At 59.4% G+C, this 16,403-nt stretch overlaps 2 protein-coding genes across 8 annotated transcripts; one reads left to right on the top strand and one right to left on the bottom strand.

Annotated features, from left to right (window-relative positions):
* The first annotated feature begins 111 nt into the window (after positions 1-111).
* LOC309399156 (sodium-dependent serotonin transporter-like) lies at positions 112-9,776 on the top strand. 6 transcript variants are annotated; one of them, XM_081966700.1, is made up of 14 exons: positions 112-1,637; positions 3,152-3,286; positions 3,574-3,793; positions 4,022-4,160; positions 4,399-4,533; positions 5,551-5,654; positions 5,959-6,086; positions 6,293-6,405; positions 6,729-6,860; positions 7,303-7,402; positions 7,713-7,813; positions 8,142-8,309; positions 8,409-9,055; positions 9,203-9,776. In XM_081966700.1, the coding sequence occupies exons 1-13, from the start codon at positions 1,451-1,453 to the stop codon at positions 8,487-8,489; spliced, it is 1,743 nt and encodes a 580-aa protein (XP_081822826.1). In that variant the 5' UTR covers positions 112-1,450; the 3' UTR covers positions 8,490-9,055; positions 9,203-9,776. The 6 variants fall into 6 exon arrangements, with proteins under 6 accessions (XP_081822826.1, XP_081822825.1, XP_081822824.1 ...); XM_081966699.1 differs by having other exon boundaries at positions 7,267-7,402; XM_081966698.1 differs by having other exon boundaries at positions 4,399-4,602.
* A 280-nt stretch (positions 9,777-10,056) lies between these two features.
* ANKRD13A (ankyrin repeat domain 13A) lies at positions 10,057-16,296 on the bottom strand. 2 transcript variants are annotated; one of them, XM_081966366.1, is made up of 15 exons: positions 15,909-16,296; positions 14,986-15,118; positions 14,728-14,852; positions 13,766-13,811; positions 13,452-13,595; positions 13,173-13,368; positions 12,914-12,980; positions 12,685-12,766; positions 12,537-12,598; positions 12,291-12,421; positions 11,835-11,992; positions 11,625-11,738; positions 11,352-11,512; positions 11,062-11,129; positions 10,057-10,759 (listed from the first exon to the last, which is right to left on the bottom strand). In XM_081966366.1, the coding sequence occupies exons 1-15, from the start codon at positions 16,290-16,292 to the stop codon at positions 10,567-10,569; spliced, it is 2,064 nt and encodes a 687-aa protein (XP_081822492.1). In that variant the 5' UTR covers positions 16,293-16,296; the 3' UTR covers positions 10,057-10,566. The 2 variants fall into 2 exon arrangements, with proteins under 2 accessions (XP_081822492.1, XP_081822493.1); XM_081966367.1 differs by having other exon boundaries at positions 12,537-12,595.
* Between the last annotated feature and the right edge of the window lie 107 nt (positions 16,297-16,403).

The raw sequence follows: 16,403 nt of genomic DNA, 5'->3' as shown, positions 1-16,403 counted from the left end.
CCTGAGTTGTCCACCCTCCTGCACTCCCTCCTCCCAGGCAAATGCGCATCAGGTTGGCCACACCTGTCAAACCCATCGCTTTGCGTGAAGGAAGCCATCCAGGCTGGTTGGATTGAAAGGGAGCTTAGCTGGCCCCGGCCTGGGCCCTGGCTGACCGAGGCAGAGCGGTCTGTGGGCTGCCGGGGGCTTCGTGCTCAGTGGGATCATGCTCAGCCTAGCAGGGGGAAAGAGGAGCTCATTCCCCCTCCCACCTGTGCCTCTGACTGACACATTCAGAAATGGGAGCTGTCAAAGCTGAAGGGAGAGAGAACATCCAGCTGACAGGTGGCAGAGGAGAAGGGGAGGCAGCTGCCCAGGCGTGGGTGAATGGCCAGCTGCTGCCCAGGCGTGAAAAGGCGCGGCATTCACCGTAGCAGAGAGCCCTGGGCATCCAAGGTATCGACCCACCTCTCAGTGGGGCCCCTTCCTCCTCTGTCAGTCTAGGGCAGCCAGAGAGCAAGGCCTCCGTGAGCATCTGCTGGAGCAGAGCGAGGGGAAGCTGGTGCCTTGGCCTCCCCTTAGTCGTCAGTCTCCAGATGCTTCTCCCAGACTTCCCAGCAGGGCATGGGAAGGAGGGTTTCCCCGATTGGAAAGGTAGTTGCCCCTCTAGGTGTCCTTGCCAGGGACTTCTCACCTAACCCAGCCACTGAGGCCTGCCTGGCAAGGTTGTTGTGCAGGAGAAAAGCGCCTGAGGTCAGCACATGTGAAAGAGCAAATCACCCAGGCCTCCCTGCAGGAGTTGTGGGAGCTTCATCACTGAAGGCTTTTAAGGAGAGACTGGGCGGCCATTTGTCCCAAACGGTGCAGGGTCTCCCGCTTGAGTTGGACTAGAAGACCTCCGAGGTCTCCCCCAATTCTGTTACTCTGAGAAGGGAGAAAGCCAATTCCCCCGCTGGGCCAGGGCGGGGCCCTCTTCTGGGATGCAGAAGGTGCCCAATTCTGTCCCTGGCAGGGGCTGAGGAGAGTCTCCTGGCTCTCGCATCAGAACTACGTCTGGGACCGAGGAAGGTGGAGAAGCACAGCATCCCTCCTGCTTGGAGGGGCTCAAGCTGTGGGGCTGAAATGGAACTCCCAAGCTGGGCAGGGCCCACAGCCACCCCAGCCCCCACCCTCACCCAGAGGAAGGAAAGGTCACCCACCAATTTCTCTCCCCCCCCCCAACAGAGGCTGTGCAACTGTGGGTGTGGCCAGACCCAGGTCCTCCACCCCCCTTGTGTCTCTCTTGCTCCCGAAGCCAGGCAAGACCAGGCATGGGTGGGGAGGGGGGCTCCTCCTCTGTCTCCTCCCCCCCCGCCCTTCTCCCTTTGAAGTGAGCAAACCTTCCTAGCGCCTGCTGCACTGACCCTCCTCCTGGGTGCGCCTGCCCTCTGCCAACTTCTTCAGCCCAGACCCTGCTGGGGTGTTGGGGAAGATGTCCGCTTCTGCCACCACCTGCCTTGCCAGGCCGCCTGGCCCTGAGACCCCCCGGGCCAGCCCTCTGCTTGACCAGAGGGACACCTGGAGCAAGAAGGTGGATTTCCTTCTGTCCGTGGTAGGATTTGCCGTCGATCTGGGCAACGTCTGGCGCTTTCCCTACGTCTGCTACCAGAACGGAGGGGGTAAGGAGGCACGTTGTGTGGGGGCAGGGATTTGGGGCCGAGGTGAACTTCTCATCAAAGCAAGGAGCCCCTTATAATTCTGGGTGAGGGTCTCTCTGCTTCCGCTCCTTGCTAGAGATCACCACCACCACCTCTGCCAGTCCAATTCGGAAGACTGGACTTTAGAATGGGGGAGAAAGACACAGAAAAACAGGGGCTCCCATTGAAATCCTAAACATAAGAGTGTCAGTGTAGCTTTATTGGAGAAGTTTGCCATTGTAAGAAGGTTCTTCCATTTCCCTGGAGACTTTCTTGGGTCTAAAATCTCTGTGCAGACTCAGATAACATTTCAATCTCAGGATAACGGTACAAATTTAACTACCATTAAGGCTTTCTGTCTTTTGGGGGATGGGGAACTGTCCATGGTATTTGTTCTCTGTCTCGCTGAAATGCGTGGCACACAGGCACACAAAAATGTGGGTAGCCAATACTCTTTCGCCCCATTGGAAAAATATTATAAAATCTGAAACATGGCACTGCTTTAATGCAGAACAGCCAAATTACTTGTGGCATTATGGACTTAATTTATAACTCCAAACTTTAGCAATCTACAAGTTATTGCTTACATTTTCCCCTCTAATTCTCTTAAATTTCTGCCCCATTTACCAGCAATTGTACATATATATATACAAATGGTCAGAGGAAAACTACTTAAAAGGGGAATATGAATAAATAAATAAAAGTTAATCAAGGGAGAAACAAACGAATAAGATTGAATCTGTCTCCAAATTGTTTTGTTTTTTTTATTGTGGAAAAGCTTAAGAAAAGTGACCAAATGCCTTTCCTAAACAAGGAAGGGAGGAAAAGTCTGCTTTGCAATTTCCAGGTCTCCTCGGGGACTTGCTCTGGGTGCCGTTTGGAGCCCATTTTATTCCAGGCAGAGAATCATACTGCGGGGCAAGACAGGTGTATTGCACAGCCAGCCTGGAGATCTGCATATTTTCAAATGTTTTCCCAGGACACTGGTGGCTATTCACCTTTCTCTCGGCTGTGTGGCTGGGCTTTTCAGTATGTCTTATTAATTTAGCTTGCACCAGTTGCCTGTTTTACTTGCACATGCTGGCTTTGCTGTAACAATCTGTGCCATGATTGTGCATGTTTCTAGACCACATGAACGCAGAGAAATCAGAGGATAGTCTGCAGCTCTTCAACTGTGGCCAAGTGGCTGCTGGGGGGGCTTTAAGAAAAGGGGGGGTTGGGAGGAACTGGTGGGGAGCAAACCATATCCCCCCTTGCCACGCCTTTAAAACATCTGGGAGGAATTTGTTATGCCCATCACCGGGAGAAGCAAGGTAGCTCCATGAAGCCTCTGAATGTGACCATTAATTGAAGCTGCCTTTACCCAAGAGAGATATGGGGGCGGCGGCGGTTTGAGCCTGCTGGTCAGCTCTTTCTCCAGGCCAGAGGGGGGGAGAGAGAAGGAGAGCAGCTGAGGACCCTGAACCCTCACCCTCCATCCCCCTTGGTTGTCCCAGGAGCCTTCCTCATCCCCTACGTGCTGATGGCCGTCTTCGGAGGGGTGCCCCTTTTCTACATGGAGCTGGCTCTGGGGCAATTCCATCGGGTCGGAGCCATACCCATCTGGAAGAACATCTGTCCCATCTTTAAAGGTAACTAGCCATCCAAACTGCAGAAGTTCTCCCAAGGCGGGGGGAGGGGCAGCTGCACATCTGTCCAAAAGTTTAGGATCCCTCGAGGGAGGGGGGGACCCTGAGGAGGAGGCCAGGGTTTCAACCCCCCCCCCTTAGGCGAGAGGCAGATGAAATGCTTTTCCGGGACAGGACAAGGGAAGAGGTGAAGCCGAGGTTAGGCGGCCTTTGGGCTTCAGCTTCCACCAGGCCCCTGGGGAATGAGGGTCCGGGGGCCACCTCTGCCGGCCTGCCTTCTCCTCCTGCAGGCATCGGCTTCGCCATCTGCGTTATCAACCTCTACGTGGCCTTCTACTACAACACCATCATTGCTTGGGCCCTCTTCTACTTCTGCTCCTCCTTCGCCCTCCCGCTGCCCTGGGCCAGCTGCAGCAACCCCTGGAACACCCCCCGTTGCCTCAGCTACTTTGAAGCTGGCAACGTCTCCTGGACTAACCTCTCCAAGTCCCCCGCCGAAGAGTTCTACATGTAAGGGGCCCAGAAGCCCTGACAGGGGCCAACTGTCTTCGGGAGCAGAGCCAGGGCTGGTTTATAAGACGGCACTGCTGGCACGGCATGAGCCAAGACAGAGGGCATGCGCCCTCGGAGTCTCAGGCATCTGGACGGAATTATCCACGGGGGCAAATTCCTCCTGGGAACCTCAGATGGCAATGGAGCTTCCTTCCCCCTCTGACCAAGAGCTTCTCTTTGCCACAGGAGGCACGTCCTGCAGGTGCAGAATTCGCATGGACTGTCTGATGTGGGTGAGATCCGTTGGCAGCTGCTGCTCTGCCTCTTCCTCATCTTCACTGCTGTCTACTTCAGCCTCTGGAAAGGAGTCAAGACCTCAGGAAAGGTACAGGGTGCGTGGGGGCCTCCGCCTTTCTCCTGCAGCGAGGAGTCCCATTGCAGTGTCTGGGGGCCCCTGATGCCTCCTCCCCCAGGGACCCTGGGGCCCCTCCTCATGGCTGCAGAAGTGGGCACAGGGCACCAACCCTTGGGCAGAAGGGGAAGCAATGCCTCTCCTGGGTTTGGGGGGGGGGGGAATAGCTTGGCCCAAATCCTGCAGCCCCTCAGTCTGGTTCTCCCTCCAGGTGGTTTGGGTGACGGCCACCCTGCCCTACATCGTCCTGCTCATCCTGCTGATCCGTGGGGCAACCCTCCCTGGGGCCTGGAGGGGGATTGTCTTCTACCTGCAACCTGATTGGCAAAAGCTGAGGAGCATGGACGTATGTTTCTGCACTTCGCTTTTTGCAATTGACAGATTCTTCCTGCCAGGCTGGAATTCAACAGAGAAGGTAGCAAAAGAAGTAGCGAAGGTAGCAGAGAACCTGAGATCAGGAGGCGGGGGGGGGGGCTCGCTCCTCCCCGCCTATGTGGGGCTCACAAAGGTTTCCCATCCAGCCATTGTGCCGGACAGAACCAGCAAGGACACCACATTTCAGGGCAAACAGAGTTGTGGCTTTTCCCAGCAGGAGACAGTGGGGGGGAAACCACTTCTGCTGCATTGGGAAGCTGACCCAGAGGAGTGGGGGGACCCCTGTGACTTTGGCTGGCCCTTCCCCCATTCTAGTACAATGCTGACTTTGCTATGGGGCTCAGAAGGAGGCCAAGCCTCCATTCTGCCTTCAATACTGCTGGGATCTACTTGATCCCAGATCCCCTGCCCTTCAGGAGCTTTCAGTCTTAGGTGCCTCCCTCCCCACAGAGAGGAGAAGGCTTGCTGTGTCCCTCTCTGCCAAGGGCCACTTGCTGGGGCTCTGCCCCGTGACTCCCTCTCTCCACTCTTTCCCCTCCTGCAGATCCACGAGAAAGAGGCCCCCATCTGGTAACCCCCCCTCCCCACAGAGAAGATCAGAAGGCCAGTTGGGGGGGCAGGGAGGGAGGGGGAGTTGTTCTTTCCCTTGCTATTCTTTGGCTCCCTTAGAAATGCAAATCAGGAATTGAATTACACATGTCATTTGCTCTCTGCATTTGGAAGCCTCCTTTCCCTGCCAAGTTGACAATGGACTTCCTGCCCATCATTATCTCTCCTGATGCAAGGATGAATTTTCATGAAGGCGAAGGGGGGGGGGGTTGGGCAGAACCTACTAGGGGCTTCCTTGCTGCCCTTCTCTGACCGAGCACACCTGTCCAAGGGCAGCCCCTACCTTGCAGGAATCTATACGGGAGGGAATACGGCCTCCTTCCGCCAAGGGTGACCACATGGCCCCTCAGTGGTCACCCCTGTGCCTTCCTCTGCTCAGGTATGGGTGGACGCAGCTGCCCAGGTCTTCTTCTCTCTGGGGCCGGGATTCGGGGTCCTCCTTGCCTTGGCCAGTTACAACCCCTTCCACAACAACTGTTACCGGTGAGGGTCTGAGGCCCAGCAGCTCCCCCTCCTCCTCTTCACTACCCTGTTGGGTGGCTGACGCCCGTCAGGGGTCAGGCTAACCAGGCTTTGCTCCTGTGGCCGGTGGGAGCCCCATTGCTGGGTTGGAGGCAAAGGGCCGGGTGGGGCTGCCGGAGAGGGCAGCGAGCGGATCCCAAGGGGAGCAACCGAGTGGATCCCGGCTATCAGCCAGCTGCCTTCTTTCTCTCGGAGGCTGCCACAACCCTCTTCTTCCTCTGGCACATCTGCCTGGGGGGCTCAGGGCTCCGTCGCTCCTTTCCAGAGACGCCATCGTGACAAGCCTGGTCAACTGCTTCACCAGCTTCCTCTCAGGATTCGTCATTTTCACCGTCCTGGGCTATATGGCCGAAATGCGGCACATGGACGTGGTGGATGTGGCGAAGGACCAAGGTGCGTGATCGCCTCTTGTGGGCCTCATCCTGTAAGTCGGTCACGTTATCGCCAGCAGGTTTGATCCCCCCCACTGCGCCTGCCCAGGAGTTATTTTGGGGGCGATGGGTGGCAGGGAAGGGCACGGAGAGCGAGCGCCACAGCCTCCTTTTGGCCCATTGGCACGTGCAGAATCCCTCCTGGTGCCATCCAAGGGTCTCTTCCAGGCCCCAGCCTCCTCTTCATTACTTACCCGGAAGCCCTTGCCAACATGACCGGATCCTCCTTCTTCGCCATCCTCTTCTTCCTCATGATGATCACACTGGGACTAGACAGCACGGTAAGGCCACTTCTGCTCTGCCTTGGGAGGACGGGAGACCCTTCTCCGCTGCTCTCCTGCAAATGTCCCTTACGCTGGTGCTCCCCGCCCTTTTGTCTTAAAAAAGAAGAGAGGCCCCACCTGGAAATATTTCCGAGGCAGAAACTGTGGGGGAAACCTCCCAATTGTTTTCCAAGCAATGTGCCCCGATTCCTTTGCAACAAACAGTTCAAACCTGCTCACAAGCTTTCCAAAGGCCAGAATTGCTCTGATGTGGACGGAGCATCCCCTCCCCAACAGTCTCCAGCGCTTGGCCTCTGCCTCAGACTGGGTTCTCCTTGCAGTTCGGGGGCCTGGAGGCCGTGATCACTGCCCTGATGGACGAGTATCCCCAAGTGCTGGGCGAGCACCGTCAGCTGTTCGTGCTGGGACTCATCAGCCTCTGCTTCCTGGGCTCCCTGGACACGCTGACCAATGTGAGTTATGGGGACAGCGGGCATTCCTTCACCCCTTGACCTCAGGGCCAGGCAGCACCTCTCTGGCTAATGCCGAAGGAAGCCAGCTGGGATGTTGGGGACAGAGGATGGCTCGTAACTCTTCTCCTGCATGGATTTGCAAGGAGGCGGCCGTCTTGTTGAATATTTGCCCCACAAGGTAGTTTATTTTGCTCCTGTGATGGGAGGTGGGGGTGAAGCAAGCCAGGAGCCCCCAAGTGAGCTAATTGTGAGACTTCCCCCCCCTACTAGAACCCTCCCCCAAAGGGCAGAGGGGCACCATGAAGGCCAAGCCCGGCAGTGTGGTATTGTCCACCCTCAAGGGCTGCTCCCAACCCAGCTCTCCTGGGGACCTGCAGCCTATCAGAGCCTCCCCCTCCCCTCCCAGGTTCACAGCAGGCTCTTTACTGGTGTTCCAATCCAGGGAGGCCCCTACATTGTGAAACTCCTGGAAGAGTTTGGGGCTGGCTGCTCGATCTTAGCCGTGGTGTTCCTGGAAGCCATTGCCGTCTCTTGGTTCTACGGTGAGGAGGAAAGAGGCTTTGTGGGCCCTTGGTGTGTGTGTGTGGGGGGGGAGAGACCCTCTGTAAGACTTTCAGTGCCCCCACCTGAGGCCCGCTTAGTAGAGTGTCCGTCTCTTTATGAGTCTCGTTCAGGGAAAAAATGTTTCCCCATCATCTCTGCAAACCTTCCTGTGCTTCTGACTTTGAAATCAATGTTCCTTTTGCTTGGAGTCTTTCTCCCCTGCACCATCCAGGGAGAGCGCCCAGCTCCTCAAAGGTCACTCAGGTAGACTTAAGCTTGAGCGATGAGCGGCTTGGACTTCCTTCCTAGGAATGCAGCAGTTCTGCAGCGACGTGAAGGCCATGCTGGGCTTTGGGCCAGGACTCTACTGGCAAGTGTGCTGGAGAGTGGTCAGTCCGGCCACCTTGGCGGTACATAATAGATCCTTCCCCCATCACCCTTTCTGATGTCACTGACTGAGGGTGAAATGGGTCACAGCCCTCTCGGGGAGCCAGGAGAAAGGGGTACGGATGTTCCAGTGACATTAAATCTGCTCTGCTTGCCAGACGGATCCTTAGCTCTGTGCAAGGGAAGAGCCCCTCGGTTACTGTCCGGTGCAAGTGTCCCCTCGGGGTGGAAGGGAAGAATTTTATGGTGGGGGGAGGCTTGTAAAGCAGAGAAGATGGGGAGGGGGCATTGGGGCGGCTGGGCATTCTGCCAGACCTGATCTCCTCCTCCTCCTCCTCGGTTCCTGGCCAGTTCATTCTCATCAGCTCCCTCCTGGACCAGCCCCCCCTCGTGCTCTTCGACTATGAGTATCCTGTGTGGAGCATCTGGCTGGGACACCTGATTGGGGTCTCCTCCTTCCTCTGCATCCCCACTTACATGGTCTACAAGCTGGCCTGGACCCCCGGATCTCTGAAGCAGGTCAGGGAAATGGGAGCCTCAGGCAGGGGGAGGGGGGTTATTTTCCCAGTCCATTCTCTGACATACGTCCCCCCACTCTCTCTCCTTGCCCCCCTCCAGCGCCTGGCCCTGTGTCTTCGGCCAGAGAAGATTGCCCGGGAGCTGACCCTGGAGATGGTGGACGTGCCAGCCCCCCTTTAATTCTTGATGGAGAGCTACCCCAAAACACAGACTGTTCTTTGCTGAGCACCCCACAAAAGAACCCCCTGGTTCCAGGCGCCCCGACTCCTGCTTTTCATCCGCCCCCCCCCCCAAAAAAGCGGCGAGGAAACCGCCTTTGCTGGGTTGGGTCACCCCGCTTGCTTCTCCCCCTCCCCCCGCCGTTTCCCCCACGGAAGCCCCAATAAAAAAGGCATCCACCTAAGAAGGCCCCACGCCAAGGACTCACGGAGCCCCCCCTCCCAAGGCTGCGGCCACGAGGCTCGGCTGCACGGCGTCCGCCGGGCGCTTCTTGGGGGTGGGGGGCTGGCGTGGCAATCCCGCCCCTTCCGTGCGGGGCTTCCCGCTCTGCACATGTTCAGAGGCTCGCAGAGCCGGGGCTACGAGCGCCTCTTCGCCCTGAGCTGTCGCGAGGATGCCGCGGAGCCGCCGGGGAGCCGCTGTGCTGGCGCTGCCGCCGCCGCTAGCTGTGGCGCAGGGCGAGGCCGGGAAAGCGGCGGGCAGCGGGCAGCAGCGTCCCTTCGCCGTCCTCCGGAGGCAGAACCTGGGTAAGGAGGGCTGGGTGGGACGGCCGGAGCTCCCCTCGCTCCTTCCCTGCCCGGCGCTCTGCCCTGGCCCTGCTCCTCCGCGGCCTCGGCTACCCGTGGGGTGAGCGGGGGGTCCCTGCCCTGACCGCGCCGCCTTTTCTTCCGCAGCTCTGCTGGGCAGCGTCTTCGGCCTCCTGTTGCTGGCCGCCTTCCTGCTGGCCGCCTGCGTCTATCGGCCGCTTCGCCGCAGGTAGCCGGGAGTGCGACCGCCGCGACCGAAGCTCCCCCCGCCCCCACTCCGCCTCTCTCTCTCGCTCGCCCTGATCTTCCTCTGCCGCTCTTGGCTGAAGCTCCTTAAGCGAAGGAAGGACTGGCCTGCGTGCAGGTCTCGGCCCTGCGCCCCCAGCTGGGCTTGGTCCGATGCTCAATGGACCGCCGACCGTTGCAGCGCGACCCCGAGGGCCGCCAGAGACCACAGTCCGGACAGCGGGGCCTCTTACGGGCTGCCCCAGAAAGCCCTCCTCTCTCCAGCTGTGCAGTTGCCAAGACCCCCCCCCCCCGTGTTCCCAGGAGTCCGAGGGGAGTCCAGCAGGAAAGCAGCCGAAGGCCTGCCCTTTACCTTCCCCTTGTGACCGCTGGCGTTTCTGGTGTGGTTCTATGCTTTTTCCCTCTATGTCCTAATGGGGTTTCCCTGATGTGCATCAGCTCCTTTGGGGTAGGTAATAAAACAGCTGCCTGTGTGATTCGGCTTAGCTGATCTCCATCTTCTCTTGGGGGGGACCTGCCTTCTCTCAGCCAGCAGGACCACAGTGTTGGAGGGCATCTTGGGAACAGATTACGGCACCCTAAAATTGCAGCTTAGCCGGATACGTTCCCATCTTCTTTGCCCTTGTCCTTCACCAACACAGAGAACTCCCTTTGGAGCCTCTTCCTCCTTCCCAGACTTCCAAGGCAGAGCTTCTTCCTTAACCTAAAGAGCCCCTCCCCCTCCTCTTTTTCAGGTAAGGAACTCAGCCAAAACAGGAGTTGCATCCACTTTATTTAAAAACCCAAACCCCCCACAATTGCCAGGAGGGGCAGGAGCGGCAGGGGCTTGGGGAGGCTACAGAGACACCAAGAAGTGGCCGGAGGAGTCCGAGGGAAAGGGGAAAAGCACTCTGGTGTAGACAGGCAAGGGGGCGAGGCACGTAGGCCGTGAAAGACACCTGGTGGCTGCTGAAATCTTTGGTAGATGAGGAGCTGAATCTGAGGAAGCCCCTCCCTCGGCTCAGGCTGTTACCCACCCCCGCCCCCTTTGAGGCTGGCAAGAGTCCCCCACCCCTTCGGAACAGGCTTTGGCAAAGGAAGACGCGGTGCCCCCTTCGGCCGAGCGCAGAGGAAGACGGGCAGAACTTTGGGCTCAAAGCTTTGGCAAGTGAGCGGAAGAGCCCCCTCCCTCCCTGCTGAAGGGGGCCTGGCCTGGCCTCCCTTTCCAGTGCCCAGGCCAAGAAGGGCCGGGCATCCAGCGCGCGCTTCCTGCAGGCGCCATGCCACTACTTTTCCAGCAGGGAGCGCTGGAGAGCCTCCTTCAGCTCCTCCTCCTCCTCCTCCTGCCTCCGCTGCTCCCGTTCCTCCTGCTCCTGCAGGGAGAGCGCCATGGCCAGGTGCAGCTCCCGGTCGAAGGTGGAAGACCCACGCAAGGCTGGGCTGCTCCCGCCACTTGCCAGGAGGCTCTCCTGCAGGGCCCTGGGTGGGACAGAGAAGCGCTTTCTGACCGGCGGGATAGGATGCCCCAGGGCTCTGCCAAACCTGGCAACTTTAAGGCCTGGGGGAGGGGGGTCTCCCTGCAATGAAAGCGGTGGACAGACCAGGCAGCTGCCCGGAGGCCTTGCCTGCAGGAGCCAAGAGGGCTTGTTTGGCAGGTGATGGGTCTGGGCACCACCCCTGCCCACCAGCGTGGGGTGCCCTTGCTGGCCTAGGTGCGCCCCTGGGGAACCATGAGGAAGAAGCTGAGGCCCCCAGGAGGCTGGCATCCTTCTCGGCCTTACCTTTGACAGTGGAGGTGGAGGTCCTGGGCGTAGGAGACGTCCCCGTTCAAGGGTGGCCCCAAAGGCTCCTGGGAAGACACGGAGGTGACCGGGAGCCCCTCCTCCCTGCAGCTTTGATCCCTGGGCTGAGCCAGGGGCCGCCTTCAGAGCAGCCAAGGACAGCCCCTGTAGGTGCCTGCGGCCTTTGCTTTGCACGTGAAGCCCAACGTGGGCCTGGGTCCAAGGACAAGATGGAAGGGCAGCCTGGGGGGCCACTCTTGACCCTGTGGAGGACAGTGACCCAAACTCACCTGGTTGTGGCCGGACTCCATCAGGCTCTGCTGGATGGCAAACTGCATGATTTCATTGTCTTCGTCCTGCAAGTGCAGGTTCCGGCCATCGTCTTGGACCCGGTAGGATTTGGGGATCTCGAAGACAGAGGGGTCCACCACAAAGGGGGAGGCCGGGGCAGCTGGAGGGAGGAGGGCTCTGATCAGGACAGCTGCCAACACATCTGGGAATCCGGACGGGCCGTAGCCACCATCACCCTCCTTGCCTGAAGGCTACAGACCGCCCTCCCTCACCCGTGGTCCCCTGGGGGCCTTCGGGGCCCTGGGGCGAAGCCTCTTCCAGGGTGCTGCAGCTGTTGACGCGTCCAAAGGTAATCCTAGCATTCAGGATGTGGAACAAGGGGATTTCTGTGGGGAGGAGAAAGGGAGAGCTGAGGGGAAGGGCCCCCAGGCATCTTTGGCTTTGTTCCGGGTCAGAAGTGCAGCAGAGCCAGGCAACCATACCGATTTTGACCGGAAAGCCAGGAGGAAAGTCCAGGGTGATGAAGTCCTTCAGCCGAGCAAAGTGGGCGCTGGTCCTGGCCATCAGGTCCACGATTGGGGAGACCTGCTCCACAAGGGAGAGTGGGAACTCTTCGGACATCCACAGGTTGGCTTTAAATCTGGGCAAGCAAGGCAGGATGGTTGCACAGGTGGGGGCACAATCCTACTGGGGGGCCTTTCTTCCCTTGGGACATATTCCTAAGGGCCTCCCACCCTCCCCAAGCCAGAGATGTGGTGGGAGATTTTTGAAAGGAGAGCTGCTCGTTCGCAAATGTGGAAAGAGGAGTCCCCTCCTCTCCCACAAGGTGCTGCCTCTTGCCAGGCGGGTGCTGCCTCTTCTTGGGGGAGCAAAGCTCGGGGCGGGGGGGGGATATGCAGGTTGGGAGGTAAGAGAGGCGGGAGAACCAATGCCTTTACTTCTGAGTCCGAATGGTCACTTCTTTGGGCCTGCCAATATCTCTGTCCTTCAAGTCAAAGTGGGGGTCGAAGTATTCCTCCGGCGTAAGAGCTGTTGGGTTGTTGGTCGAGGCAAATTCCATTGTCAGGTCCTGGGGAAAAGGGCAACTGAGTGACTGCCCTCAGGGCCGTTGCCCTCCCTGGCCTCTGGCTGAGAGCAGCAGGAGGGCAACCGCAGGGCTGGGAGGGCAGAGCCGGAAGACTCACCTGCTGGGCTCCATATTCGTGCTCAATGGTGCCCAAGAAGGACTCCAGGGGGTTTCGGTCTGCTAGGAGAAAGGGAGAGGGGCCAGTCAGCTCCAAGCTGCCCCCCTCCCCGCAAGGGCCTCTCAGCCGCTCTCATCAAAGCAGCCACCTTTGTATCTTCTCTTCTCCTCCTCTGTCAAGTGCTCCGTCCGGATCCTGGTCACCACGTTCACATTGTTGGCCGTGAAGACCTGGAGAAAGGAGAAAGGAGCAAGAAGCTCACACCTGCCCCAAGTAGGGAAGCCGCTCCTCAGAGGAGAGGAAGAAAAGAAGAGCCTGAGGTGAGCAGCGGGCAGGGGAGAGGAGGCACCGGTGCCCGACTCCAGGCGGCTCCTCACCTTAGCTTCGTAGTCATTCACCACTTCGGTTCTCTCCGTTTTCCAGACCCAGAAGCCGGAGGTGTCTCTGCAAGGCAAACATCCATTTCCTGGCCACTCTTGGCCCAGGAACGGCTCAATGCTCCCCAAGCTCCAACTCATCCCTTGGAGGGAGAAGGGCGGGCACCTCTTGGGGGATGGGGCCGGTCATTCCCGCCAATCCAGGGTCATGGTGCAAGAGAATACCAGGAGATGGAGCAAGGGCTCCTGCTCCTCCCACCTTTCAAAGGCGATGTTCCTGGTGTCCAGAGAGGTGCTGAGGATGGGAGACGTCAGCCGCCGCTCCACCTCCTTGCTCTTGGGGACCATGGAGTCCAGGGTCAGCCGCTTGATCTCCCGTGTGATCTCAAAGCGTTCGGCCGCCACCACTTGGTCATCGTGGTTAACCTCAATCAGCTCAGCCCAGTGCCCGGTATCTGGAAAGCCAAGTGGGAAGGGCTGGCAAAGAGGGTTATGGTCCCTTCCCCCCTCCCTCCACTGGAGCTCTGGCACGGCTCACCTTCGCCTCTGAAAATCAGGCTGCGCCTCCCTCGCTCCCAGCTCATGTTTTCAAAGCCCAGCAGGGTGATATCCACGCGCAGCTTTGCGCCGCTCTTCCAGATGCGGCAAACGTCACTGGGGCAAACTCTGGACACCAGCGGGACTGTGGGGGGAGATGGAGGGAGGGCAGAAGGGCGAAAAGGTGGGTCGCAGGAATTGGCACAATTCACAAAATGAATACCGGTTTTCCCAGGCTGAGAGGGATAGATAGCATGAACTCGGTCCAAGAGGATGGGTAAACCTCCCAAAAGCAGCAACCTGATTCAGACTTACCCCAGCTGGTGAATTCCCACTTCATTTCCACATAAAAATCTGGAGTCTATGGGGGGAAATGAGACAGAAATGAAAGGTTTCGTTCCCCTTTCAAGAGGAAGAGGAAGCCTGATTTGGCTTGAAGTGAGCCTTACAATTTGACTCAGTGCCTCCCAGTCACGGAATTTGGGGAAAGGAAACGGTTGTTCAGCTGAGGGTGCAAATCTGAACAGGTGTACTAGAAATAGCACAATGGCTGACTCTTGGCTAGGCGAAAGCCTTAGGGCCAGGATGGTGAACCTATGGCACGCATGCCACAGGTGGCACATGGAGCCATTTGTCAGGGCACACGAAGCGTTGCCCTGTCAGCTGGCCAGCACGCATGTGCGCACTGACCAACTGACTTCAGACTTTTTAAAGGCCATTTTTTGCCCTTCCCCAGGCTCCAGGGACTTTATAGGAGCCTGGGGAGGGCAAAAATAGCCCCCTCCCCCAGAGGCCCTCTGGAGGCTTCAGGAGCTTCCCTGAGGCTCCGGAGGACTAAAAACGGCCCTATGAGCAAACCGGAAGTCCCATAGGGCCGCTTTTTTGCACTCCGGAGGGAAGCTCCTGAAGCCTCCAGAGGATTTGGGGGGGCAAGGGAGGTTGTTTTCGCCCTCCCCAGGCTCCTATAAAGCCTCTGGAGCCCGGGGAGGGTGAAAAAAGCATGCAAAAAATGGGGGGAGTGTTTGGTCAGGCGCGCATGTGCGCTAGGGGTCCCGCATTGCATTATGGGTGTGGCACACCCACGCACGACCCCCCTTTTGGCACATGAGCCAAAAAAGGTTGGCCGTCACTGCCTTAGGGGCTTTGGGGGGGGAGAATAAATCACCGTAGCAAAATAAGGGCAATCTGTCTTTAGGCCACTTTAGAACGTGGCGGCTGTTGGGAGGCCCAAAGGGTTTTCACCCAAATGGTTTACTCTTTCCTGCTCCTCATGTTACCTCGCTGATCTTCTGAAGCAATTCGGGGACCCCCCCGAGGGTTGTGGACGTCTGCTGGTAGTCACGGTGTTGAAGGACCATGTGGACTATTTCCGGATCGCCGGTGCTGATGGCCTCATGCAAGACTGGCAGAAAGAAAGAGAAACTGAGCTAAGTCTGCAGCAGGAGAGAGGCAGTGCTCGCCATCACTTACCTCTGGTCTTCCGCACCTCCATTTCCTCACCACCTGCTCGGACTCCCCCGGGGGCAGGGGCTCACCTGTCCATCCCTGGCCGTTCTCCTTCGTGACATCCGCCTTGTGCCGCAAGAGGACGCGGACAGACTCCGCGTAGCCCAAGGAGACCGCCAGGTGCAACAGGCTTCGCCCGCGGGGATCCCGCTGCTCGACATCCTGGGAAAAGGAGAGGGGAGGGGAGATCTCTTCTGAGGATCCCTGGAGCCCACCAGGGAGGCGGACCGGATGGTGACCCTTTTGCAGACACACCATGGAACCTACGGAAGCAGCTCCAGCCCTGCGATGGACGGCGTTGCTTCCTCCGACACACAGACAGGCAAGCTCAGAAATGAGGCAGTGTCCCCCCAGGAGACCCCTCCTCGCTTTCCTTCCCTCTGCCAAGAGAAGCCCTTTCTCCCCTCCTGGGGAGGGGGGGGGGCTGGCGAGGGGGCGGGGCTGATCTTCCTAACCAGACTGGGGAGAATTTGGGGAGGGGGGAAAGGAGAAGCCACTCCGCAGAGGGGGGGTGTCTCCTCCTCTTGATCCTAGTCAGCCCTGGGGGAATTTGGGGAGGGGGGGAAAGTCGGCTCCTCCCCAGCCGGACCTTCAGCCTCCGGGCCCAGCTTGGCCAACCAAGGTGGGGCCCTGCTGGGGAGGGGGCGGCCAGGGAGGGTCTCCCTCGCCCCCCTGGGCGCCTTTCCTGGGCAGCCCTGGGGGAGGGGCGGGCCCCGCGGGCGGGAATGATGGGTGCGCGTGTGCTCGGATGGGATGCGCACAGAGACAATGAGCGTCCGGACGGCACGGATGCGAGCGCGGCCGGCATGCGAGGCCCGCGCCCCTTACCTCCGCCTCCGGCCACGCGCGGGGCGAGCTGAAAGAGAAGAGCACCTGCGGCTGAGGCGGCCTGGCCGAGCCCCGGCGCCCGCGGCAGTCTACCCGAGCGCCGCCCCCACCTCCCCCGCGCTACCTGGCCCTGCAGGGCGGCCTCCAGCCGCCGGGAGTCGTTCCGCCAGACCAGCCGGTGCAGCGGGAACCGGGCGCTCATGCTGCGGCCCCGACTCCTACGCCGCCCGGCCCGCCATGGCACGGCCGGCTGAGCACAGACCCGCCTGCTGCCCTCCGTCCGGCCCCGCCGTTGCCCTCGCCGCCGCCGCCGCCGGACCCGGAAGGAGGGAGCTCCGCCCTGCGGCGGCTCGGCGCGGCCCGTGACGCCCGGCAGGCCATCTTGGGTGAGGGCAGCGGCCGCCTCGCTCCTTGCGCGGCCGCCATGTCGACCAAGGGCGCCGTCGTCCCCGCGCCCCTCGCGAACTAATGGGGAAAGGCCGCCGTGGCTCCTCCCACTCGCGGCCATGTTGAGCGAGGGCAACCCACAGAAGCGGGTCCTGAGGCGACCCGGCAACTGGCAAGGGGCGTTTCTCTGGGGAAAAGGAAAGGCGGGGCCTTCTGGCTTCAGTGGGGGAGT

The sequence above is a fragment of the Natrix helvetica genome (genome assembly GCF_964273705.1).
Source record: "Natrix helvetica genome assembly, chromosome: 14".
In the NCBI taxonomy this organism is placed as follows: Eukaryota; Metazoa; Chordata; class Lepidosauria; order Squamata; family Natricidae; genus Natrix; species Natrix helvetica.
Note: the sequence above shows the minus strand (reverse complement) of the source record. Positions and strands in the feature narration are given on the sequence as shown.

Excerpts from the sequence above, each read along its gene's own strand:
- LOC309399156 (XM_081966696.1), top strand. The coding sequence starts at position 1,451 with ATGTCCGCTTCTGCCACCACCTGCCTTGCCAGGCCGCCTGGCCCTGAG. Across the intron at positions 1,638-3,151 it reads CTGCTACCAGAACGGAGGGG|GAGCCTTCCTCATCCCCTAC; the intron begins GTAAGGAGGCAC and ends TGGTTGTCCCAG. Across the intron at positions 3,794-4,021 it reads CCCGCCGAAGAGTTCTACAT|GAGGCACGTCCTGCAGGTGC; the intron begins GTAAGGGGCCCA and ends TCTTTGCCACAG.
- ANKRD13A (XM_081966366.1), bottom strand. The coding sequence starts at position 16,292 with ATGGCCGCGAGTGGGAGGAGCCACGGCGGCCTTTCCCCATTAGTTCGC. Across the intron at positions 15,119-15,908 it reads AGGCCGCCCTGCAGGGCCAG|GATGTCGAGCAGCGGGATCC; the intron begins GTAGCGCGGGGG and ends TCCTTTTCCCAG. Across the intron at positions 11,513-11,624 it reads AGGCCCCCAGGGGACCACGG|CTGCCCCGGCCTCCCCCTTT; the intron begins GTGAGGGAGGGC and ends TCCTCCCTCCAG.